This window comes from Haemorhous mexicanus, chromosome 1 (assembly GCF_027477595.1).
Source record: "Haemorhous mexicanus isolate bHaeMex1 chromosome 1, bHaeMex1.pri, whole genome shotgun sequence".
Taxonomy (NCBI): Eukaryota; Metazoa; Chordata; class Aves; order Passeriformes; family Fringillidae; genus Haemorhous; species Haemorhous mexicanus.
The window spans coordinates 56,583,232-56,610,073 of NC_082341.1; the positions used below are offsets into that span (position 1 = coordinate 56,583,232).

General features: G+C 41.7%; 2 protein-coding genes across 8 annotated transcripts in view; one reads left to right on the top strand and one right to left on the bottom strand.

Annotated features, from left to right (window-relative positions):
- The first annotated feature begins 5,846 nt into the window (after positions 1 to 5,846).
- SEC61G (SEC61 translocon subunit gamma) lies at positions 5,847 to 8,796 on the top strand. 4 transcript variants are annotated; one of them, XM_059850166.1, is made up of 4 exons: positions 5,847 to 5,986; positions 6,717 to 6,816; positions 7,747 to 7,849; positions 8,691 to 8,796. In XM_059850166.1, the coding sequence occupies exons 2-4, from the start codon at positions 6,723 to 6,725 to the stop codon at positions 8,698 to 8,700; spliced, it is 207 nt and encodes a 68-aa protein (XP_059706149.1). In that variant the 5' UTR covers positions 5,847 to 5,986; positions 6,717 to 6,722; the 3' UTR covers positions 8,701 to 8,796. The 4 variants fall into 4 exon arrangements, with proteins under 4 accessions (XP_059706149.1, XP_059706159.1, XP_059706169.1 ...); XM_059850176.1 differs by lacking the exon at positions 5,847 to 5,986 and adding an exon at positions 6,517 to 6,629; XM_059850186.1 differs by lacking the exon at positions 5,847 to 5,986 and adding an exon at positions 6,518 to 6,633.
- A 1,328-nt stretch (positions 8,797 to 10,124) lies between these two features.
- Positions 10,125 to 26,842, bottom strand: part of TPK1 (thiamin pyrophosphokinase 1) — a 305,759-nt gene continuing 289,041 nt past the window's right edge. For all 4 annotated transcript variants that reach the window (XM_059850129.1, XM_059850119.1, XM_059850110.1 and 1 more), the window contains one exon: positions 10,125 to 10,405. In XM_059850129.1, the coding sequence (XP_059706112.1) occupies positions 10,287 to 10,405 (119 nt within the window). In that variant the 3' untranslated portion in view covers positions 10,125 to 10,286. The remainder of the gene's footprint in view (positions 10,406 to 26,842) is intronic.

Below are 26,842 nucleotides of genomic sequence, written 5' to 3' on the forward strand. Positions count from 1 at the left end.
TCCCTGTAAAACCTTCCACTACCCAAACTCCTCTGGATTCTTTCACACTCAAGTTATTACATATTTAGAGTATGTTTCCAGGGCGCCCTTTGAGAAAGCACATGCCACCAGCATGCCTGAAGCACATGGCTCCTGTACAAATCAGTGACATGTCTGCTCTAGCACAGGCATTTGGCAATATTCAGGAGACCTCAGCAGTGTCACAAAAGCTTAACCTAAGCCAAAGGGAAACGGCCTATTTAATCTGAAGGCAGGAACAAAAGACAACCAACTCTATATAGATCAACTGGGGAAAAAAAAAACTTAAAAAAAATAGGGCTAAGAAGTTATTTTGCTTTTCAGTAGTAGGAAGGGTTTTTTCTGTCTGTCCAGCTCCATCCTTTCAGCTGCTCAATTTTCCCTACCCCTCAAATGGTTCTCACCCTTATAAAGCAGCATCTCTCAACTTCTCTCAAATTTTTAGAGTTTTACAGCCGGGAAAAGCTGAAGAAACAGATTTTACCTCACAAGAAAAAGAGCATTCTGGCCTGCACTTCTAGCCAGCTGGGATCCTGGATCTCAGTGGGCAGAACATGTAATGAAACAGCTTTTGTACCAAAATGCATATAATGCTAGTGGAACTGGGGTCCAGCTCAGCCAACCCCAATCATGGGTCATGATCCTGTTACATGGAATGGAACAGATATCCTGAGCCACTAATGGAGTAGAATGTGTGTTGGAACATCACAGAAGGGAAAGGTTTAGTTTACTCCATGTCCCAAAAAGGAGCATGGGCCATACTTCACAAAACAAGTGCAGATTTGCCAAAACAAATTAAAACAAGATTTTATCATGAAAAATCATCTTAAGGTTAAGAGTATTTTCAATTTTTCACCCCTTTTCTTTTTTAATCTGAAGTGCTAACTAGTATTTCCACAACCGCTACTAGCATTTTTTTAAAGAAGGATTCAGTGATTTATTTGTTAATATAAACAAAAATTTTCATGTGGAAATTACAAGGACTCTATCATCAGCTGCTATTTATTAGAGCAAGACAAAACAAACCTTTACAAGCACTGCATCAGAGAAACTAGTAAGCATTTGATTTTTCTTTATCTCTCTGACCTGAACAGCTGATGGAGGAATTATTATTCCTCTGTTAACTTCCCTGTATTTCTTTTGCTATATAGAAACCTTCAGACATTTTTCTTAGTCTGAAGTATCATTTAGCAATGTCATTTTAGTATACTGCCCTTGTTTCTCTCCTATTTTGTCTATCATTATACAGTCACAAATCTCCCAAGTGCTCTTTCAAATAAAATGGAACACAGGCTTTTTTTAAAAAGGTCATCTTTAAAATTATATACAATAAATTCAACACCAGGAAAAGTCTATTTCAACAGCACTTCTCCCTCATCCCACATTTCATCTCCATTGAATATTAAGCAGCACAAATCAAAAGATGGGGTTTGTTGGCTGCTTCAGACTAGAGACATTCCCTCTCACAACCACAGCATTGAAGTGTGATCTAGTGGCATTTCTGTAATTATCAAGGCTAAACCCCAAGACATGGACCACAAGCACTTGCTCATTTTCTCCTGACCCCCAAATCTGAGCTATCATTTTCTTCTTAACATTAATTTCCCATTTATGTTCTTCCCCAGTATCTGTACAGATACTGAAGAGGGAAATAATCTTTCTTCCTATCGTAAATCATGCAGATGAGCTTATCAAGTCCAAACAGAGTCTCTGGATTGTTTAGGGAAATGAAAACCTAAATTTAATTTTTAAATGTCAGAAGCACGTAAAAATTCCAATGGCTTTTCAAGATATAAATTAATCAAACACATTTATGATAATGTAGAATTTAAAAAAAAAAAGGTCCTATATATCTTTGCAATTTCTGAAGACTGAATTTTATAGTTATTTAGTTATCCAACAACACTGACAGTCAAGCAATGGTGCATTAGCATGACTTCAGTCAATGGGTCTACTATGCTGCTGCCTCTGAAAATCTGAGAAGGCAGCTCCCTGCAGCACTGTTCAACAAGGATGACCCTTAACCTTTCCCACAACATCACCTTGTTTCTCCTCTCTTTCTTCCTTCTCTACATTATTCTCTTGGCTGGGCTGTAAATCTCTGCTGTTGTGTGGTCTTTTTCTCTGCTGCTTTCTGACCCAGAGCATACTCAGATGCCCATTGGCCACAGTGACCAACCTTCCTTGCATACATGAGCCCACAGGCAGCCACCTTCCCTGTTTTCTTAGTCTTTTTCTTTGCTTTTGCCGTCCCTCTGGACAACCATTTGCGCCTTAAATTCCTAAAGGAAAGTCAGCTTGTCCCCAAATGCTATTCCTGGTCAGACAGTCCATCCCTCCCAAAAATTCCCCTGGGGAAGAAGCCAATGTTTTGCCTTGCCTCCTCCAGTTCAAATGCCTTGTAGCCTGCCACAGGCTTAAGAGATCCTGGGTTCAGCACTGGCTGTGCCTCCTGCCCACCCGCTCATCCCTTCCTACACAGGAGCAGCTCAGTTCCTGCTGTCCATCATGGGATGGCTTGGGATGGGAAGGAGATAGCTCAGCACGACTTCATATCCCAAAGTACCACTTTTTGTGCAGCCACAGGAAACCTGCTGAGACCACTGCAAGTTCTTTCTTCTAGCCTGTGGGGAGTAATCTTTCAAACAAGAGCACCAGACTGACAATTCTCTCCACTCTGGGATGCAGGGAGTGGAGTGCTGCCCCTGCCATCGAGCTGCTGCTGAGGCCAGGCAGCACCAGCCTCAGGGGAATCTGAGCAGGACCTGCTTGGGGCTGGAGCAGAATCAGGGTAGGGAAAATGGGGTTATACCCCACAGGGGAACAGAGAGGCTTGGAGACCTGTTCAGACAGAGCTTGCTCTGTCCTTCCCACAACCACTTGGGGATCACACATGTACCATCCCACCAGACAGAGGCTGAGCTGCCTCTCATACTGAAGTCTGTGTCTTTTCTCCTCTCAGCTGATCCCCAAATTATGTTTGCTGCAGCTGCCAGCAGCTCACTGGCTCCTGGCATCCCACCATGTTCTGCAAGCTGCAGTGGGATCTGTGCTGTGGCAGGCAGGCAGCATGGAATGGGAAAGGCTAAAGAGGAGGCTGATCACACTGTCCAAGTGTCCAGATCCAGAGGGATGGATGTCATACAACAGTCTAATGTGCCAGTAGTTAAAAGCAGATATTTATCTTGCATGTCCTCAAAAGGACAAGAACAAACTACATACTAAAATGTGCAAATATGCAAAGTGAAACTGTTATCAAAAGAAGTCTCTCATGCTTGGAGCACACAGACGATGAAAACCTCTTCCCCCAGTGTGGCTCCAGTTTATGCAATATTCAGAAGCAAATCCGTGCTAGCACATACTTAGGATAACAATGGTCTTAGGATAACAATGGTCTTTTTTTACTGTTGAGAGAATGGTTATGTACTGCTTAGATGTTGCCATAAACGCAGACTTGAAAAAATGCCATTAAGATTCAACTGTGCAAGCACACCACTTTCTTCTCCAACCTTGCAAGAACCATAAAGGAGTAGAAACAAAACACCCTAGTAGCAGCCTAGCTTTCCGTGAAAAAAAATTACACATGCTGAGGAGATGTAAACCTTTTCTTATCTTCTCTAAGTGCAAATGGATCTTTGTCAATATATTTAGAACAGTAACATAGTTGCCATGAAGACCTAGTCTAAGTACCATGTATTAGTTCAAGGACACTAAAAACACCATAAATGCTGGAAAATCCTGTGAGGAGAACAGCCAATGCTTTCTGTACAGAAATCAGGACTCTGGCTCTCTCCTAAGCTGCTGAAGCCCAAACTTGCAAATTGGCAGGCAAAGACAAGAGCTTATCATGGCAGAGTGAAGGAAGCTGAGACAGGACAATGAATACCTTCTACCCCACCCTAGAGAACCCGTAGCTCAAACTTATGAAAAAGCCACATTGTTAAGACAGGCAAGATATGCTATGTTTCTCCAGAACATTTCTCCACAGGAAAAACAACTTAAAATACAGCATTTTGGGGGAACAAAGCTTTATTTTAGTAAATGCTTTTTAAAATAAAAATCTAATCCAACCAGAAATCTGTGTCATGAATTGTTTCATACACGTCTTCTTTTTTCAGGTTAAATTTTTTCCCAGACAGTGCCTTTTTGTTACATCCAACGTGGAGATGGTTCACAGCAAGGCTCATCATGCAGCACAGCTGGAAATGTGAGTTTCCTCTGTTCTTAAAGTCTCTGGCTGTGATACTGAAGGGAAAAAATCCAAATAAGACAAAGCCCACCAAAATGCCTCTACATATGGAATCTCATTCAAAGGTTCAGCAATCTACCCTGTCCTATCACACACCATGCACTATGGCTATCAGGCCCTTTGCTGCTTTCCTTAGGGATCTTCCTCTCCTCTTCCTTCCATCCTGGAAGACTGCAGATCGGCATCAAAAACAAGAGCAAAGTTATACACATATCTGCTGTGGGATGCCTCACTGACACTCTAATCTTTCTGTGCTGGTGTGCCAATGGAAGAGGTCCAGCAGAATTTGGCCACCAAAATTATGGCCTCATCTGAGAAACAGTGCTGCAGGAATTTTCATTCAAAACAAAATCCAATCCAAAGGCAGACTTTTGGAGAAAACCTGTAGAGGACATCAAGCCAATAGCCCTCCAACGCCAACTAGAGAGCTCATCTCTGAAGGAGGTCAGTAATACTGAGAGACCTGCCCGATGGCCAGAGACAAAAAATCCATGGAATGACCAACAATTCCCTACTGTGATGTGATGGTACTTTACCTGTAGTGAAGGCTGTCAGCAAAAATTTAAGCCCAGAAAATATTTTGTGCACACTTAGTTGCAACAGGGAGTTGAGATCAGCAAAGGAGTTGCTAGACTGGCTAGAGAGGCCCCACAGCCTGATGAATAATTAATAAGCTTTGGAGGCTTAATATAAACTCAAAGGTGGAGTCAGCTCGGAACAGAGCTCTGTAGAAAAATCAGTAACATCAAAAGCAAAGTAAGGATAAGAACAGTAAATCCATTTTGTCTTTGTTCTTCCTTTATCTGTTCCAAGATGAAGCAGCAGGGAAGTGCTCCCTTCAGGCAGTGACAGCCGCTTTTCCCCCTCGTGCAAGGAAGAGTCCCACGCTACAGCCCTGGTGTGAAATGTACGGAGCTTTCCCACCCTTGAGCACTGCACACTTCTCTACACAAGAAAAATCCTGTGCTCTCAAAGGTGACGAACTCCCTTAGTTCACAATGGCTCCAACATTCCTGAAAACCAAATTTTACACTGGGGGTTTGCTTGGTTGGTTGTGGCTTTTTTCTGGTTTTTTTTCCTTTTTTTGTGTGTGTTTTTTTGTCAGCTTTTCACCGAAGAGCATTTGTTACAGGCATATCCAGAGAATCAATTAGGTTGGAAAAGACCTCTGAGACCATCAAGTCCAACCTATGCCCTAACACCACCTTGACAACTATTCCATGGCACATGGAGTGCCATGTCCAGTCTTTCCTTAACCACTCCCAGGGACAGCGACTCCACCAGTTCCCTGGGCAGCCCGTTCCAATATCTAATCACCTTTTCTATGAGGAAATTCCTTCTGATGTCCAACCTAAACCTCCCGTGGCACAGCTTGAGACTGTGTTCTCTCATCCTGTCTGCCTGGGAGAACAGTGGCACCTTCTTCCCTTTATTTCCCTCTAGGACGCCCCGGGATCCCAAGGCTCCAAGGGCACGGGAAGCAAACGCGCCGCCAGAAGCCGCCGAGGCGCTGCCGGAGCGGATCGGCCCTCACGGCTGGGCCCGCCCCGCCGGCGAGGCGGGAGGAGCAACAGGCCCCGGAAACCGGAAAGGGAAAAAAAAAAAATCCAAGTGCAACCCCGCCCTCAAAACCCTTCAATTTCCACCCAAAACCCGCCCCGCCCGCCGCCGTGACGTCACGCGCTCCGCCGCTCAGTGCGACGTGTCCCTCGGCCGGCGGTGAGGGCGGCTCGGGGGCCCGGGTGTTCCCCGGCCCTGGCAGACGGGGATCGGGGATAAGGGTTGGGCAGCGAGGATTGGGATGGAGCCTGGGCAGTGGGGATTGGGATGGGGCCAGGGATGGGGGATTGCCGGGACTGCGGCAGGCAGGGGGACCTCGGCCGGAGCGAGGGGGAAGGGGTTCGCTGGGGAGGCGAGAGGGGCCGGCATCACACCGGGAGGCTCCTACCAGGGGATCCGTATGGATTAGTGGGAGCAAATCCCGCTGGTGGTGTCCTGTGTGCGGTGGCAATGCCGGCACACGCCTGCTGTGAGGATAAGGCTCGGCCACAGGGTTCCTCTCTCCGTGCTCACCAGCCCCTGGCAGGTTTTGGCGTGGGGGTCTCCTCAAACCGGCGGCTTTTGTCTGTTTAGACGCCTTTGGTGGTCTCAGAAACACGGCGTAGGACGTAAGCTGAAAGCCCAACTGTGATGGAGCTGTTTTCCTCTTCTAGGCTGAAAGGCACAATTTTCCATATTTTTTTCTTCAGCAGTCAGAAATAGGCCCTCATGTTTATTTACTGAAACATTATCTTCATTTCCTGCAAAGTGGAAGTATCTTAGGTTGGAATGCAACACCTTTCTTAAGCCTTTAACAAATTTTGTAGGTAACTGTTACTAATGTAATTAAAAAATCTGATTTTCAGTATATATGTGGAACCGTCAATGCTAAATGTGTATGTCTTTGCAGGCAATCATGGATCAGGTAATGCAGTTTGTGGAACCCAGCCGTCAGTTTGTAAAAGATTCCATACGACTTGTTAAGAGATGCACCAAGCCTGACAGGAAAGGTAAAGCACACAATGAACCAGAACACAATCCTTATTTTGTCTTGTATCTTAGCACATGTCCTTCCATACGTCACTTCTGTTGCTTTGTTTGCTGTGGATGTTTCTCAGCTGCCAATATGAGATTTAAACTTGACCTTTAGTTGTCTAAATGTCAGTGTGTTTAAGGTTCTGGCTGTAATAAACACACGCATGTAGGTGTGTGAGTGGTACTAAAATTCACTTTAGGAGAGAGGTTAAGTAGCTGAAATTCAGTGCTCCACAGTTGTCAGTCATTGCTTGATTGGGACAGGAACAATTTTGTTGGGAGTAGGGAAGAGGAGGTTTTAGACTAGAGAGCCCTGGAGAGAAGCTATAACTAGAACCAGAATGCAACTGGTCCTCTGCAAGTTACAGTGCTTTATTCACATGCTCAGAGTGAACATGTCTATGACTTAAGTTTGCTATTGAGATCCATAAGGAACTTAATTCCTTGTCAGACTGGCAGGTTTCTGAGGGGCTGTTGACCTTTTTTGTCAACTTCATGGTTGCTGTCCTAACGATTTTTGTGGGGTCTTATAGTGCTGTCCTCCTGTGACAGACATAAATACAGATTTTCTATTTTTGATGCTGTATTAGAGATTATTTTCAGGCTTGTAGGGATGTAAAGGAAACATAATGGGATAAATGTTCTATGAATTGTTATTGTGGGTACTTTTAATTCTGCTTATTTAAAAAAGCCATATTAAAAAATTCTGCTATATTAAAAAAGCCTCTCTGAAAATCTCATCTGTCTTCTAAAATGGATTTGTTTCTCAGCATCTGTGCAAACTTTGAAGTGTTTCCTGTATTAATATGGTTCTGTAAAGAGAGATCTCTCCTTTGGTCTCTGCAGTGTACATATGTATGCCATACATGAGACATCCCAACAAATTTTTTTTTGTTATTTCGCAGAGTTCCAGAAGATTGCCATGGCAACAGCAATAGGCTTTGCGATAATGGGATTTATTGGTTTCTTTGTCAAGTTGATCCATATCCCAATCAACAATATAATTGTGTGAGTGAATATGGCCTTCAGTTTCACTAAATTTTTACCTGTTCAGTTTTAAACAGAGGACATTAGTGAACTCTGCAGGACCCATGCTGTTTTAGTGTCTGTGCATTTCACATGTTAGTATAATATGACAAGTTTTACTTGATTCAAAGGACTTTATGAGCAATGTTAATGAACTTTATGTTAATTCAGCATGCTGCAAAGTATTAGAACCATAGTTCTCAAGGTTTTTTCTGAGTATTCTGCTTCAAAACTGAATGTTAGATAGTTTGATTTCCAGTTCCTCAGTGTATGTTTGAGCACAGAACATTTACCCTATTTGGATTTTAAATGCTCTTACTGTTTCCAGTTTATAGTCTGGGTATCCAAAGTAAATGGACAGATGGTAAGGTAAAGAAAACTGAGTGGGTATGCTGTAGGATGACAGGGCACAGAACAAGGTTGGTCTTGTTTCATTTAGTGAGTGCTAGATATGTTTGAAACATTGTTTTACGTGTAACTGCATCCTGTAAAATCCCTTTTGGAATGAGTACTGCATCATGAAGAATTTGAACTTAAGGTTGACTGGCCCCATGGTACTGACATACTAACAGTACCATATTCTCCTAAGCTAATGTGATCCCCTCTCCAGCACTGGAAGAGGTTAAAGACCATTCTGTGTCCACAATATATGACTTCCTTATATCTGTAAGAGTGGTCATCTAGGCAAGGAGTGTTTGAAAATGGGAGATAAGCTGTAATGGTTGTCCTAACAAGGCAGTGGTGGGAGGATAAGTAAGACTTTAGGTAGGATCACTTGATCACACTTCATTAGTTGAAACTGATTACTTTGTTCTCTCAACAGAGGTGGCTGAATATTCATCATGAAGAAGACAGTTGTGACACCTGCTGCAATGATTTCACAGCTTTAATTTGTTTGATATTAAACAAGCTCAGTTTGCATTTTCAAACGTTCTTGTCATCTTACTACTTTTTTAAAGTGTATGTGATCATACCTGCCTGCAGGCTTGTTTTTTTTTAATTTTTCCTGTAATAGTAGTGATGTGCTTTACTTGTTTTGTTACTTCTTTTAACCATGGTAGAATCATTCAGGTGGGAAGGAAGCTTGGAAGATCTCTAGTCCAATGTCCTGCTTGAGGCTGGGTCAGTGTTGCATTCTAATGAGGTTGCCTAAGGTTTTCTGAAGTCGAATACTGAAAGCTTCCATGGGGACAGCTGTATGACCTCTCTTCAGGAGTTGTTTACAAAGCAGTAAATTAAGCTTTAGAACAGCATTTTTCTAGCAAAAGCAGACTGCAAGAAAACAGCCTTTCTCTATTCTTTCAAGTGGTGTAAAAGTGTATGGGAATTCCTGTCACTCATTTCTGGAATCACCATAATTATCACTAATTCCTTTCTGCATTTGGAAGTCATGCTAAGTTATAGTATGTACTTGACAGGAAAAAAACCTCATGTCAAACAAAGAAATTACATTGCCAGTTCTTATTCTGATGGCATAATTAAAAAAACCCAGACATAATTGATTGCGGAGATACACCATTTGGGTATAATTTCGTTGTCAGAGACACTAAGCACTCCTTCAGCAAACAAATCCACAACTTGCTCACACTATTGGATAGGATATATACCTAGTTTGGATCCTGTTCTGTACACAGAATTGTATTGGCCCCTGCATGTTGACCCTTTTATTATTTTATATTATTGCATATTTTGATTTTAAGAACTAAGCCTGCAAAAACTGGTGGATGCAATGCTCTTCCTCTTCAGATTGAGATTGAGACATTTAATTCACTTCAAAGATCTTACTGTAAGCATTTGGTATTTGCAGAAGGTACAATGGTACTTCTTTTACAGACTTTAAAAGCATTTAATACTGGGACATCTAATCCTGGTATTACAGCAAAACTGAAGCTTCTTCAGTACACTAACTTGCTTCCTAAGTAGAAAAGTTCAATTACTATTCTTGAGAAATCTTCACCAGCACCTACGTATGTTACAAACCAGGACAGAAAAATGAGATCAGTTAATCTTGGTGCTATCACCTTGTGATACAGTTATACTATATGCAACTGGATACTGTATTTCCTTTTGGCAGGAGAGGAAAAATAGTTTAGTATTGGAATAAAATACTCTGTAAAAGTACCGTGAACTAACCAGATAAGCAGGAGCAGTTTCTTTACATTCATCTCGGTTTGTGGTTGTACTGTGTGGCTGCTCATGCATCTTCTGATTAAGTATTGTGATTTACCAGAATGAAGTACTTTATTACTGCAAGTAATTTTGATTCAATCTCAAGTGACTTTTATTTCAGACTTGTTTTTCATTCAATACAGAAAATCAGTGCCTGCTTATATCTTGCAGCAGCTTTACTGTCTTAATTCAGTGAAATTTTGTAGTAATTTGAGTCATGTCAGATCAGAAAAGGCAGCTGTAGCTGATCTTAGCTCTTGATAGCCATTGTCCACAGCAAGGGTTTGTCCGTCTCGATGGTCACAATCCCGGAGTTGTCATAGGTGTTGGAAGTACTGACTAGCGTTCCAAACTTCAGCACCTGGTTAGCTGTGAAAAGTAAAGAAGAGACTGAGTGGTTCTCTACAACAATAAAAGGACATCAGTGCATTTGATTTGAAACACTACTCCCACAAAGAACAAAAAAGTAGCTGAATAAATTTAACCCAGATAAACATTACCTAGTTAGAAGACTTTTATGAGATTTTTCAATGACCTGAAGAGGCAATAAATTAATCTCCAAATTAACAGTTTGAGTACAGCAGGTTATTACAAAAGCAGTGTGTTTGGATAATCCTCAGTGTCTCACATCTGGAAATCTGTATTTCATTAGAATCAGTTCAAGTACTAGTGCTAGAAAAGGTATTTAATGTAAAACAAAGAGAATCTTACTGTAGTTCCAAGCTTGGGATTTGCTTTAGCTCAGCAACAAGCCAATAATCTTTTAAAACATGAACAGTTCTAGAACAAAGGCTAGCAGTTAAAAGTTACATTATTTAGCAACTTCAAATTAAGGGACTTGAATATTTTCTTCTATTGCGTGTGAGGAAGGTGTTTGTGTACATTAGAAACCAAGTGGCATTACTCTAACAAATAGCAAACCATGCAGTTTAAGTTTCGCCTTTTATTTCTTCTCTTTTTGAGATAGCATTGTTCGCTTGGTGCAAACATATCAACTTCCTCAAAGGTACTCTAGAACTACTCAGTTCTGTGGTAGTCCTTGCTCATAGAAAGGTTCAGAGTAAGCACTCTAATACTATCCTTTGCTTTAGCTTGTAAAAGAAGCCAAATGACAGCTCTTTCCCACTGGCAGCTCAGAAAAACATTTCCATGGAGGATACAATGACAGCTGCAGCTGGGAATGATTGTTCTGGAAGATCAGCAAGTCTGTGTGACCTATCAGAATTGCCAAATCATGCATTGCTACCAAAGTAAAAATCCTCTGGATTTGCTATTAAGTGACCTAATGCAAAGGAAGATCTTGTGGTCAAAAGGAGTGCAAAACAACTTAATAAGGTCTATTTTGTGATTTGCATACAAGACACATTTTCCGGTGCTGGATATGAATGCTGGCTATAGTAAACTAGGGTGTAGTGCATTACTACAATGCATGCACTGTCTGCCCCTTGCTGGAAGCTGCACAGGAGGAACTGATCTTGCCAGGCTCTTCTGCTTTAATAGAAAGGACATTGGAACAAAAGCCAGGATATATAGTTCAGTGTCTCTTCTACCAAATCTGTTCTTGCTCTACTTATTCCTGCTCCTACGCTTGTTAGTAGCTTGAAGTGAACTGTAGAGGAGGTCTCAGCTGCTAGCTGAATTTGTTGGCATGAGAGTAACACCCAAGTTTCACTACTGCAAATGGAAGAGTCCTGCCATTTCAAGTTCAGGAGCTGGGAGCATAACTGCAACACAGTGCAGAAATCCAGCAAAGAGAAAAGAAAAAACCCCAGTACTACTGAACTATATCAATTGTGTACCTAAAATAAAGGTGCTAGATCCTGTCAGGATGCTTTTGGACACACCACAGTACCAGGCAGGCTCCCAGAAAATGCCAGGATGGATGAGTTTTGCTGTTTGCCTTAGAAAGACACAGCAGAGGCCATAGGGGCTGTGTCTTGCCAGAAAACACAGATTTCCCCATTTGCAGGTAAACAAGTCATTTAGTGCTGAGGTAACACATGGGTAGAGTTCTCTGAGTAAAAATACTCCCAAAATACTGTGTTAAATGCTGTGGTCAAGCTATGAGTGTTTCCATTCAGTTTTAAGTAGGAAAGAAGCTTAAATACTTTAAAACATTTGCTGACACACAAATTACCTTAGTTTGGTTACTATATATTTAAACTTGAAGGGGGTGGGAAGGAAGAACTTTTTAAAATGAACTGCAGTTTAAACCCACTCATTTAGTATCATTTATTGCTTCTTGCTCAAGACTCAGAATAATAGTTAATGTTTCACAGCTTTGCATATAAAATAATGGCTCTGCAGAAGGCAAGAATTAACAACAACATGGCAGCTTAATGAAACAAAATCTAAAGCTGTATTTCTTAGTGCATATAATCAAGTGAAAATGCGAGCCCTTTTTTTCCCCCTTTCAATAGAAAATTCTAGCCCACTAGATGGAGCCTTTTATCTTTATCAGGTTTTCTGCTGGGCAAGGATCATAGTGTGAAATAGTGAAATGAAAAAAAAATGCAAAAACTGTTAAACAGTACTGCTGATTCACGTGGCTCAAATGGACCAGTTCCAAGAACTTGGTTTCACAACTAGCCAACGTTTCAACTAACATAATGAAAAATGCATGTTTTCCATTCAATAAATGAACAGTAATTAATGTAAAAACCTAGGTTTGAGCTGGTAAAGGAAACAAGAGGATGTGCAAACTTCCTGCTGTGTCATGCATTCTGATGGAAGTTTACAAGGTCAAAAAAGTGGTGAGTCTTATCAGTGCACACCTGATCCATTCCCTTTTTTTTAAATGAATTTCAGTTTTATTTGTTAAGTTCTACCAAGAACTTAAGTCTTGGGGGAAAAAACCCAACCTATTACAACACCTATTTTCACTATTGAGATTACTTTTCAAGATGCAGATTCTGAAGAAAACCACCTTTTTATTTTCTACTATTTAGTAAATAGTTTTGCTATAATTGGGTAGCAAATCCAATTTTAATAAAGGATTCAACACTGCAATTAAAAAAAAAAATCCAAAACTCAAAACCCCTGGAAATTCTATAATTTTCTAATTAAAAGAAATCTTATTTTGGATCATTGAAAGCTTTCTTTTTGACCAATAGTAGTCTCTTTAAATACTTGATTTGGATAAACCAGTAAGTGATTAACTGAAATACCCCTCATCATTAGTTTTATTTTAGTGCTTAGGTTCCAAGCAAACTGAGTTTACTGATAATGGATTGTTGATGAGAAAAATACCCAGCTGCTCCAGTGTAGCTAGACCATTTTTCCATTACTCTCCATTTACCAAGTCAGCAAGGACTTTCAATACTAAAAGCAAATGCTGTTCCTGCCTTTTTTTGGAGGGGGAGAAAAAAACCCCACCAATATCCCACCCACCCCCCATCCTGCCCCCCCAAACTCCCCACCCAACAAAATCTACCATGAGACAATTTTTTTATTATGTGCCTTATGTTCTTACCAGTTACAAAATTCTGTCTGATGGATTGCAGCATACCAGTTATTCAGATCTAAACATGGGGATGGAGAGGACTGAGTTTGATGAGGTAGTGGAGGAATGTTTCTCTAGCAGTTTTTGTTTTGTTTAGATGGTGTTTCCATCTGCCAGGGTTTGAGAATGTTGGATATAATTTAAGAGAAGAAAACCGAGGGCATGTAGGTGAACTTCCCAAAGGAGCATAATCACAAAGATTATTACTTCTTAGACATCTGTTTTGCTGACCAAATTACATGACAGAAGAGATCTCAGTAATCACAAGACTGGCATTTTCCACTATTTTATTGCACTTCCTCTGATAATTTTAAAAAAGAATACAAATCCAAGGATGCTTTATGAAAAATGTTAAGCTTGGAGGTAAAATTTTGAAAATTCATGAATCTTATGGATGCAAGAACAACATTTGGAAATGTTAGCAGAATGCACCACATAGGTAATTAAGTTACAGAAATAATAAAAAACCCCAAATCTACAAATTTATTTTAAAATCTCATCCTATTTATCCTTCTACCACATTAGGGAGTTATTTTTAAGTGGCTGGTACTGAAAATCAGTAATTTTTGAGTGGCTGGTACATAAGCCTTGCTTGTAATCCTTGTGCTGCTGGCTTTCAGCCTGGAAACTGAGAAACTGTGGCCTAGTTATAACTAGATTGGAGGTCATCATGTCAAGTGCTGCAAAAATACTCTCAATATCAGGTAATTTGTCTTAATGAATGTATTCATGATGTAGAGTAGACTTATAAACATAATTTCTATGTTCCATTGTACTATTTAGGACACTTAAAGTTCAGTCCAGAAAAGGGAGCTTATCTATCTAAAAAAACCAAAACCATCAATCAAGGTTTCATGTACATCTTAGAACCTGCACTTAAGCACTGCTTGAGGGAGGCAGAGGAAAACTTCATCCTAAACTTGTTCAGAGAAAAACTTCATAATAAACTCGTCATATATGGCAAAACCAAATTGTGTCAGGGTCTCACTACTGTCACCACAAATGGCTAAGGACCAAAGACTATCATGTTAAGCATGTCCCACATAGACACTGTGATACTTATGCTATGCTGCCTTTTCTCAACTGTGTCTCAATTACTTCCTGAAATATGTAAAGTCACACCTTGCTGGCTTTCACCACTGAAAATAGAAACAAGGAAAGGAATACAAGCAGATTGCCACTGCTGACATGAATGTGGGGAATATTAAAATTATTAATTGTTAATTAAAAGCTGTATTATAGTGAATGTAATACTCTTCCCCCTAGGCAAATGCTGCATCAAAATGATAGAAAATAAGGATCAATAAGCTGAAACACAAGCTAAAGTGAAATATTGAATCACCATTTGGTTTCCTATTACAGTTTATCTGGAGAGGATTTCCCTGAAGTTCTGTTAGGAGCAAAAATCTGCATTTAAATGGAGATACATTAGTAATGCATGAGTAGTACTTTGCAGGTCACCCTGTGTCTGCAGAACAGCAGCATTAATTTTGCTATTTACAAATAAAAATCCCAAGTAGATTGTAGACTGATCTTCCTTTCATTCCTCCTAGGTTTACACTTGTGGTTAGGCTGACTTCACTGAAGTTAATCTTGATTTACACTGATGAATACAAAGGAAAAATTGGGTGCTTGATCTCTGTGCAGTAGGAACTGCGAAACTGGAAGTTGCAAAAAACAGTAATTTACAATTAAACATTAATTATTTTCAATAGTGATACAACAGAAGTACCATAAAGGCTTGCAGAGTCTGCTGGGAGGGGCTGACTAGCCTGGTATTCAGAGTCCCTCAGGGCCAAGGGGAGTTTGGAATAAGCAGAAACTGCAATGGGCATTTTTTATAACTACTGTAACTTTGGGTACCTGGTTTTGTGGCACAGAACAATGGTTTTATAATCTCAATGCATTCATACAAGCAGACTTACGAAAGGGTTGAGAGGATATGGGAGGAAGGGGGGCCAGCAGGCAGGGCCAGGGGGCTTTCCCACTGGTTCAGGTGCTGGCAAAGACTCTTAGCCAGGGCTCTGCAGCACAGGCTGCCTGGCCTCACACTGGGGGGAATTTAGGAGGTTGAAACAAAAGTTTAAAGGCTGTCAAAGCTTCACAATTTCATTTAAAAAAAGAAAAAAATATATTAACAGATCCATGTGTTCTACCCTGGATAGAAACCACCCATGTTGAGAGAGCCTTCAGAAATGCAAATGAATGTCAGAAGTTTTCAAATTTATTTCCAGCACACTTTTTTTTCCCCACATATTTTTTTCCAGCTTGGTAATAACGGTGGTACTGCAAGAATAGCTCAACGTCTTCCTGTCACATCACCCTCTTGGTGGCAATTTAAAATGATTAGCTGATAAAAATGATGCTAAGAAAGACTGATTTCTACACTCAGCTCTCTGCTGCTACTACTGCTTCACCAAGATCAACAAGAATCATTAACTGTATGGAGTTTCTACAGCTATTAGCAGGATTTTAGCACTACCAACAAGATGTGCTTCTGTGTTTGCTCAAAATCACATTAGCATCTTAACTTAATTAAAGGGGCCTGGAAAGTTAAACAAGGAAACTCTACATACTGTTTTCAGTCGTGCCTTTCTGGTCTAGATGTTATGATGAAGTAGGAACAGGAGTGATCTAGCAAAACCATAAAGTAAGTCAGAGAAATAGCTGTCTGGAAGTCTGTTTCACTTAGCTAAAGGCAAAGCCAGGCTACAAAGTAATTTTTTAGAATTGAGTTTAGCCAGTAAGCAGTAGGGTGTTTACTTAATTTTTGATGCTTTCCACTAAGTTTGTATGTTTCTCAAACTGCTAACAACTCTGAGGTGCTGTACAGGTGACAGGTACTATTAATAATACTGTTAGAGCGCTGAAGAAACAGCTGCAGAAATAAAATGTAGCTTCAGTTTGACAGTCGCTGCTGTAGAGATTTTGCATATAAGCTAGACAAAATAACTTGTTGCTATTTTGGTCTGTCTCTACTTTCTTGTTGTGAGACAAAGAACACTATTCTCATGAGAAAAAGGGCAAGAGTAATACTGAGATGCATCAGCTAATGAATTGTCTTACTGCTAACTTGTCCATGAGACACCTCATAGCACACATCATCCTATTACATTGTCATCTTTAGAGGCATTACTTAGTCACACAAAGCTGAGGATGGCAATCTGGTGTAACACTGAAACCTGAGATTAGCTAAAAACAATGGTGTTCTGTCACAGCATTTAGGTCTGAAGCTCTGGTTTGACATGACAGCAAAGAACCTAAAAATACTTGCTATTTTGAAAGCTGCTACACTGTCAAGTTGATATGATGCATGTAGCAGTGAAATCTACTGAATTTGTTAGAGAAAGATATCCAAATGATCCTAGCAATTGACCACAGACAGTGCTGCAGAAAGGAGTGAAATTCCCCCTACGTTTCTCATGACGAGGCTGTTGAAGACAGGGAGGAGAGATGGGAAGAGGAAGGAGAGGGAATCTTCCTCACCCAAATCTCAGGTCTAGGTGACTACATCTATGTACTCAGGCTTTGAACAACATAGCACCAGAAAAGTGTTTCAGCACAATCAGATCCAGGACTGACCAAGATCAACAAGTCACCACTAGCTACAGTAATTTTCCAGTACTTCATATACAAATTTAAAAAAACCCTCTCTCACAAACCCCTCTATATCCTTCAACAGGTTTTAAAGTGTGGTATTAGTTATGAATAGGACACAATGTTAATTACTTTCTCTTCTACTCTTTGGACTCCTACTAAATCCTGTCACATTTAGATTACTATATTTGCAAGAAGAAGCAGTAAAAGAGGATTTTAAAATACATTCATAATACAAGTTTTCCAGCTTCTGTATGCATAACATTGTTCCTATCATTTGCAAAAATGTGCAGACACAATGATTATTTCTGTAACAATCAAACTGGGCCTGTAGGTGAAATATTGGTATATGGATATTTTCTCAGTAAATACCTATACATGTTGGGTGAAATAGGGATCTCATTCAAGCGCTCCATGGAGGAGAACAGCAGCAAAGCCATAAATATTTCACAACAGTCTTGGCCAACTGCTTATATCGCCTACCACTGTGTAGGATGAGTCCCCAATAGCAAGTCTCCCAAGAATTTAGCACTTCTCTGCTTTCTGTGATGGGGATATGATTTTCCTAAGGGAATTGATCTAGAGCCAGTTCCTTAGCCAGCCCTGAAAAACAAATTTAAGCAGGATGTCTTCTTATTGCTGCTGCCAGCACTAGCTCAGCACCATATCCACAGTCCTGTTCTGCTGCACACATTGCTCCATCACTGGGCTTCAGTGCCAAAATTAAATTAAATATGATTTGACAAAGCTCTCTAAAGTCTCAGTCTTTAACTCCAATATGCAAAGTTACATTGGCAAAGATCAAAGTAGACCTTCTGAGCTCTCGGAGGGTGTATTGGGTTTGCATGGCCAGATTTTGGTAGCAGGAGGCTACAGGGGTGACTTTTCTGTGAGAAGCTGCTGGAAGCTTCCTCCACGTACAACAGGGCCAACTCCAGCCAGCTCCAGAACAGATGCACTGCTGGCCAAGGCTGAGTCAACCAGAAATTTTGCTAACACCTCTGTAACAACAGATTTGAGACAGGTTAAAAAAAAGTTATTGCACACAGATATAATTGTGGTCAGAGAGGAACGAGAATGTGTGAGAGGAACAACTTCAAAGACAACAAGGTCAGTGAAGAATGAGAGGGAGGAGGAACTTCAGGTGCTGTATCTGAGATTCCTCTGCAGGCTGTGGTGCAGACCATGGTGAGGCAGCTGTACCTCTGCAGCCCACAGAGGTCCATGGACACACAGAGATCCATCTGCAGCCTGTGGGTGAGTCCCAGGCTGGAGCAGGTAGTTGATCAGAACAGGCTGTGAACCTGAGGTAAGCCCATGCTGGAACAGGCTCCTGGCAGGGATCTGTGGACCCATGGAGAGGGGAGCCCATGATGGAGCAGGTTTCCTGGTAAGGCTTGTGACCCTCTGGGGGACCCATGCTGGAGCATGAAGGACTTGAAGGACTGCAACCTGTGGACAGAGACCCAGGCTAGGGCAGTCTGTGAATAACTGTAGCCTGTGGGATGGACTCCTGGAGAAGTTCGCAGAGGATTGTCTCTGTGGGACGGACTCCATGCTGGAGCAGGAGAAGGACTCCTCTACCTCAGCAGGGGCAGAAACAACTTGTGATGAACCAACCATAACCACCATTCCCTGTCTCCCTGTGCTGCTTGTGGAGATGAGGTAGAGCCCAAGAAGGAGGGACAGGTGGGGAGGAAACAGTGTTTTTGTGTTGCAGTGTGGAGCAATATCCTGCCCCTCGGGTGTGCCAGCTTCCTCCCCTCCCCCTTGCCCTCTTCCCAACTGCTGTCTGTCAAGTTCCACATTCCAGTAAGGGCATCATGTGATTGGCAGAAGTTCAAAAGATGCTTCTCAGACCTGGGGTCATTGGCCTGTCCAGGTGTCATTGCCCCCTAAGACCCTCCCCCTCCTACCTGGTTGGTGGCTCACCTATTCTTTCCCTCCCCCCTCCCTGTGGGCTTAAAAGGCACTGAAACCATGCAGTTGGGATTCTGTTGGAGCTGTTACCGAGATTCAGAGCTCTGTCACCCTGGAATAAACTCTGGATTTAACCCTCCGGCAGAATCCGCTCTCTTTTTTCTTCACCATAGCCTGAACCTTTTCCACTAGAGGTAAACTGAGTTTCTAATATGTCTGGACTTATTCCGAGTGCCTAAATGCAACCTCCAGCCAGCCAAAGGTGTCTCTGAGGTGACAACCACAGCTGCTACCTTTCGTTCAGAGCACTAGGGCCGGACGAACCCAGGCACGTTCCACCCAGCAATATTGGGATTTTATTCCAATATTTTTGCAATTTATTTCTCAAAATCCTGCTCTGATTTTTTTTAGTAATAAACTAAATTAATATCCCCGCGTTCAGTCTGTTTTGCCTGCAACAGTAATCAGTGAATGTTATCTCCTGGTCCCTATAAATGAACCTTTCAGTATAATTTCTCTCCCTTGTCCAATTTTGGATGGAAGTAATAGAAAGGCTTTAGTGGACGCCTGGCATCCAGCCAGGGTCAACCCACCACAGAGGGGTCCAGCACATTGTATATTTAAACCCCTTCCCCTGCCAAGTCCAACTCCCACCAGAGCTGACCTAGTTCACAGCTGCTCCATTCAGACTCCTGGGTGGCCCTCAGGAGCTCCACACTCTCTTGACACCCAGGAGCTACTTGCTCCAAGACCTCAGCCAAGCTGCCACACCAGAGAGACTACTGAACTGTGCCAGAGTGGTGGAACTGGTGCTCAAAGAGCTCCTCTGACCACAGGGAAGCAAACAAATGCCTTCACCTCCGAGCAATGGTCAAGGTGCAAAAAAAGATACATGCCCTGCCACACTGAATCCCAGGACAGCTGTTTGCATTATGGCTTGCTCAGGGCAAGGGCATCGCCAGGCTTGAAAGCAAGCTGCAGCCCCTCTGAGCTGCTAGCACAAATAACAAACTTCAACCAAATTAAATCCCTGACAAACAATTTTATTATGCAAGCTTTAACAGCGAATGGCACCATTTCCTAGCAGAGTTTTATGTAAATATGGTATTATATTTACACAAAAAATGAAGAGAACAAACTGGAATATTCATCCTTAGACACAAAAGGCACCCTTAATAAAGCAGCTGTGCTTTTGTCTAAAATATTTCTCTGGAAAGGGGTAATTATTATTTAAAAAAAACCACACTGATCTGCTTCTGACAGCTCACAAGGTACATGTTCATCTACTTGCTCTCCCTGACAGCTGATCTATTCTAGGCACACATAACTAACTAATAAAGAGTATTATACTCTTTACAGATAGAAAAGTAATTCCATTTATCTTTACCCCCTTCCTAGCAGCACTGCTTCCTTTCAGTGTTGGGGAGGGATGCTGTATGAGGTTTCTAAAATGTGGTTATTTTCACCCCTACTATTGCTGTATAGTATATTCTAAGTACATATCTAAGTATAATTCTAAGTATGTTCTATACTTAGAATTTTAGATTGCTCTTCTTTCTTGAGAAAAAACAATTCGACATAGATAGCATCACCCTGAGGATGAAGCGAAAGCAATTATTTCTGTTACAAAAAGTCCCCCTAGATCTGCATGTGAACAACTAAGCTTTTTGATTTTTCATTTTATTACTTTGCCTTTCTGTTAACAAATAATTAATATGATTACTAACACCCTATGTACCTCTAATGTCTATATGATTTCAATTACAAAGCCATTACTGCTGCCTATTAATTTGATTCCATTTGTCTTCAAGCTAGCATCTTAAGCTTACAATATTTGTTGGCATTCATGGAACTGCATCTCCTCCAAACTTGCTCACTGGAGTCCAGCACCATTTATGTGTTTCAACCCCTGAGACAGAGCATGAGATTCAACAGGAGACTGCAAGTTACACTGTTTATAGTTCAGAGGCACTCAATTGGATTAGATGGCTCTGCATGTCCTCCAAAAATAAAGGATTGATTTTGAAACAGTGCTGCCCATTGCATCTTTCAATCTCCCTTCTTTCTAAGCTTTAAAGTCAGCTTTTCAGAAAAAAAAATCCAACAAAAATGTAACTTATGACACAGCACAGCCTATTTTAGGTAGTATTACCCACCACTTCACCCACCATTAGAGCCCTTTGCTTCAGGAAGGCCACGGCAGGGGTATCTGCCATGTATATGAATTAGTAAGTCATTGCATATGGCTCATTTAATGTTCCTGGCTGTTTGCTTTTACTGCGGCTTTTTTCGTGGATGCAAGGTTAAGATTTGTTATCGATGCTGCTGAATACAAACAGCACCTATATAATGTTTGTCCCAAAATGAAAAAAGAGATTTGTCATTAGAAGCAAGTCCTAAGTCATTGACTGTCAAAAACTTCATTCAAGTGGAAAACTTGCTACTGAGAATCTGTTAGCTGGCTGTGCACTCTTGAAAAAATCGGATTGATTTCCAGTAATGATTTCCAATATGAACAGTGCTCTTCATATTGGTGTGCTTCCTCCTCCTGACCTGAAAAGCCTTTTTAGCCCTGCCCTCCACCCTCTTCTCCCCTCTGCAAACCAGCTCAGCTACTCATCCCTTTCATTCAGAAACATGCCATGCACTTCTAGACCCCCTGCAAGAATCCAGTGGCTTGGGGGATCTTTTCTTTGGCTTCTTCTCTAGAGAGGAGTGCCTCAGCAGGGCTGTAGCAGCTTTCTGCCCAGGCTGAGAGGAAGGAAAGGCTCCTGCATTAGTCACACAGCGCTGTGTCAGGCACTGCCCAGGCTGGGTGGTGTAAGCCCTTGGACCCAAATTGCAGAGGCCAAATGCACCACTAAATTAATGCAGTGCTACATGGTGCAGTCAAAGACATTAAAGTTTTAAGAGTGGAGTTGATTATATGTAGCTGTCGTGGTTTGAGAGGAAATGTTTTTTTTGGGATGGTGTGGTCACGCCAATCGGTGTCCAGATTTTAATATTGGCACCTGGTTTGTCCACTGAGGGCACGGATACACCTCTGAGAACACAGGGGTTAAAAGCTGTGAACTCCCACTGGAAGTTCCTTTTGAGTTCCGGCCCTGGACCAGAGGAGACCTCTCCCCTGTCCAGCTCCGAGCTGGGCAGGGGGGAGGGGAGCCGTGCGGCCGGAGGGAGGTAGGCCAGGCCTGGGCCGAAGGCTGGAGGAGCATTGCACTGCGAGGGCTTCGGGCAGCCATCCCCCATTTCTCCCCCCCCCAGAGGGAGAGAGAGAGAGAGCAGCCTGTGCCTGTGATAGCGCGGCTGGAGTGAAGGAGAAGGGGGGGGTGCCCAGCAGGGCAGCCAGCCGTGGGAGTTCATGAACCAAACCGGCAGAGCCTGGGACTTTTAACCCTTCTTGGGATGATGGAAACCTTGCAAATGCTGATTCCTCCTGGAGTTGATGAGATTGAGAGAAGTTGAGAAGAATTCTAGGTGGGAGGAGATGATGGAGTGGCCTTTGGCTGGACTTTTCTTGGATAGCTATGGACAGAACCCTTGAGTTCCTGTGACACAGAGACTGCATCCTAGGGGGAGGCAATGGCACAGAGCCAGGAGAGTGTGGTGATGTGAAGGTGTGTGAACAGAGACGACGGGTGAGGAGGGTGGTGGTGGTGCCCTCCGTCTTCGAAGAAGAAGAAGAGGAAGATGATCTCTGTTCAAGAGACCCCTCAGCCCCAGGGGGTGAAACATGGCGGGGACAGGTGTCCCAAAAGGAGAGGGACTGTGCTCTTTTTTGGAACTGGACAAAGCATCCTTAAAGAGAAAAACCCTAGAAGCAGCTCTGGTCCATGTGCAGTGGTGAGAGCACTGGCCATGGAAGGAAGAGGTCACGATGGCAAAATGTTCTCCGGGCGGTGCCACACGTGACACGGAAACACGAGAAGTTTCGACTGTTTCCTGGGTGAAGTCTGTGGTGCAAGAGGGACTCCTCTCTTCTCAAAGAATTGAGAATTGATATCCAAAGGGTGGTAACGGAATTAGGAAATTTGGTGGGGGGAGGAGGAGGAAATTTGGAAGGTTTTCATCCTGTGTTCTGTGTGTTTTTTCCCTGTAGTTTCATGTTAATATTATTAAGTTTTTTTCCTTTCAATCATAAGTTGGAGCCTGCTCTGCTCTGTCTCTGATCACATCTCACAGTAGATACCAGGAAAAGAGGTTTTCTCATGGAAGCACTGGCATTTAGCCAGGCTCAGACCATGACAGTAGCTCAACTTTCAAACACACTGGTCGAGATGGATTGCAACAGTCATGAGATGGCACAGTGATGCATGTCAGCAGGCTCTCAGTTTTACTGTACAGAGGACTTGACATTGGCTTTTAACTTACCAATAAGCTACCCTAACATACTGCAAGAAGTGGGAAGGAAAAGGAACTACAAATCCAACAGTCACATGTAAAATAAAAGACTACACCAACTACAGTACAGCTTGTCTGCTGCCAACAGCACTTGGTGTTAAAAGAACATGATGGCTGCAGTTGCCAAGAAATGAAATACGCCCTCAAACAACCTATATTTTTAGGCTCTTGGAGCTTCCATTAGGTAAATCTGTCTTTAGCTTAGAATGTTCCTTATCTTACCTAAAATTACAGTCATCTTGGAACATTTGTAATTCCTTATCAGTGTCTGGGGCATACTGTAGGAGAAACACTCCTATCAACATCTAAGAAAGCTACGCTTCTGAATTATATTTTGGACTCCAAATTGAAGTGGTGAGACACTGGAACAGGCTGCCTAGAGAAGTTGTGGATGCCCTATCCCTGGAAATGTTCAAGGCCAGGGTGGATGGTGTTTTTAGTAACCTGGTCTAGTGGGAGATGTCCCTGCCCACAGCAGTCGGGCTGAAACTAGACAAACTTTAAAGTCTCATCCAAACCAAATTGTTCTATGATTCTATGAAATATGATTGAATCTTATTTGACATTGTTGTTCCCATCCTGGCCACTTGATGCACTCAGTATTTTCCACTCTTTGTTTGTTTGCTTTGTTTCTTTTGTAATCACTTCACAAAAAAAAAAAAGATACATGACAGAATTTAATTGACGTAAACTATTTCACTAATTGTTTAAAATCACTAGATGCGAAATACTTTTTTATTTTGCAGATGTGGAAAATTTTCCTGAAAGCAAAATTTTCTCAGAGGAAAAACAAACTTTAGGGTACTATTACAGATTTCTGTTAGTTCTAGAAACAATGCTAGCAGCTTAAATTCCTCTTAAACTGACATCTTCCTTAAAAGTATTGAAAAGGATAAAAAAATAACACTTTGCAGTACTATTCTAAACAACCTAAAACACCCAGAAAACACCTCATCTCTGATGTCTACTTGATTGCAAAGTACACAGAAATACCTAAGAACATAGTGACATATCTGAAGATTAATTCTCAAATATTTCAAGCAGACTAGACACTTTATAATTAGCCAAATGCAGAAGTCTCGAAGCAGGTGAGTCCTACAGCTCTATTCCATCTTCCACATTGGAAGATGTGAATATAGACACATATTCTTCTTAATACCACAGTTTTAGAAGGATATTGTTACATACCACTACAAGACATCCAGTGACAAGGAAGAAGTTGGTGTAACCCTGAGATAAGCCTCAGAACCTAGAGATGTCTCATGCAAGCTTTGAACCCAACATCAAGCCTGGTGATCTCTGAACAGATACATCTACTTTGAAATTTAAGGCATGGCCACCTATCAAAAGGTGTGTCTGTTCCAGAACAGGCAGCACTGCTCTTCTAGAAAAAGGCAGGTTTGTTTCAAGACCATCAAAACAAAATCTCATGCGCGCCCACTACAAGGCAGCCTTCATGAGAACAAGGGAAGCACTTCACCATGAAGCTCAAAATCAGGAAGAAAGTCTGGTAAGAGCTTAGAGCTTACTGGAGGGTGGGTTTAGAAAACACCAAGTTAAACACCAACATTTCCAGGACGAACTGGAGAACCTTGCAAATTCTATACAGAACTGATATCAATGAGCCTTGCAGTACTGAGGTCAGGACACAGCAAGAGGTTTGTCATGTCATGTGTAAGAGTGGAACCTGGATGATGTAGATTTTGAAGGGCTCATTTATATCTACTTAAGCATAAAAGAGACCAATAAAGTATCATGTTTAAAAGGTGTGAGCAAAAATGTAGTTATACAACTTCTAATATCATTGGCAGCCAAGGAGATAAATCTCTGCTGCTCTGAAAGGGTACCCATAAATAGCCATAGCATTCTCCAGAAAAGCACAGGACCTTTAAGGAAGGCCAGAATACTGCAGGAAGCTCTTACTCAATTATACCTGAAGTCAGTCAGCCATGAAGGATGCCTTACACAAGTCTCACACAAAAACTATACTGAAAATGGACTGAGAGCTTTGAAAACAATGCTTCAGAACAGAAAATCCCTCAAATCTATCATTTTGGGAGAGGGAAGGAAAACTACCAAAGATTTAACAGCATAAAAAACATGCCTTGGAAAGCTTGCCCTGCTGTAGCTGTCTAAACTCACTAAGTGCAGCTTTCTGAGCCTAACCTCTGCTGCCCACACGTAAACACTCCTGTTAAGAAGTTTTGCTCCCTCTCTTGAATCACGGACTTCAGAAGTCAGGGGATGCTGAACTGAAGACTGTAATTTGTAGCACACAGAATGGACAATATCAGTGATGCAGTGTAATGAGCCAGTTCCCCCCTCCCTGCTGTGATTAATGGTGTGGACAGGAGGTCTGCTGGTGGAGCTCACACACGATTCTGGCCCTGGAGGCATGGCCTATATAAAGCACCTTGCGTGAGAGATTGGCAGGCGGAGGCAGCTCTGGGAGCCTTTGTTATTGTCCAGTTTAGTCCTTCCTGAGCTCCTCCAGCTTGCACAATCTGTGTAGCCTCTGGGAAGGCAGCTTTAGAATTGGCTTACTTGATGGAAAAACTTGATGCATATGATGCAAAGTAATGTGACAGTGATTGACAGCTAGGGGAGAAAAGGAGGGGAAAATTGAGTTAAGTTGGGTATTGTGTGAAGAAGCAGAAGGGAGAAGGAAAAGAAGGAGAATTCCTTATTACCACAGGAAGTGTACAGTGGGGGAGATAAGAGTTGCTGAGTTTTATAATAATAATCATTATTAAAGTCAGTTAAGTTGACACAAGTTTATGATGATATAAATAGAACCCCAGCAATTACTGGATGTTTTTCTTCAAAACTTAATCTTCCCCAAACAGAAAATAATTAATAAGTGTAGGAGGCTGACAATGTACTCCCCCTTCACATTTGTGAACAGGCCGTGTAATGTGCATAGAAACCCCAGAGGCTGGTCCTACCTGCACTTCCACTGATACACTGTGCTCCTCATGTATACATTTAAGGTGAGTCAGAACTTGCCTGCCAGCTTCTCATTTCCTTCTCCCTTACACTGTGAAGTCACTTGTAATTTTTAGTGAATGATGCAACTGCCTGGTACGTTGCCAAGCAAAAGTGCACTGATGCTTTAGTGCTTTTTGAGTTTGGGTCTGAAAACAGAAGAAAAGGCTGTAATTGATTCCATCAGCATGGTGGGTTTGTTTTTTTTTTTTTTTTTTGTGGTTTTTTTTTTTTTTTAATTGAAACAAAAGTTGAAACCCAGAGAAACTTCCTTCCACTAGAAAAATGAACTCAAAATGTGGAGTCTCTCACTTTTTTGCTTTAGGAGAGATACATGCCCAAGAGACATCCTATCTTAGTTTATATCTTAGTTTATCTTCAGCAGACTGTTAGGTTCCGGA

Coding starts and splice junctions, on each gene's coding strand:
- SEC61G (XM_059850158.1), top strand. CDS start 6,699: ATGTGTATGTCTTTGCAGGCAATCATGGATCAGGTAATGCAGTTTGTG. Junction 6,817..7,746: donor CACCAAGCCTGACAGGAAAG/GTAAAGCACACA, acceptor GTTATTTCGCAG/AGTTCCAGAAGATTGCCATG.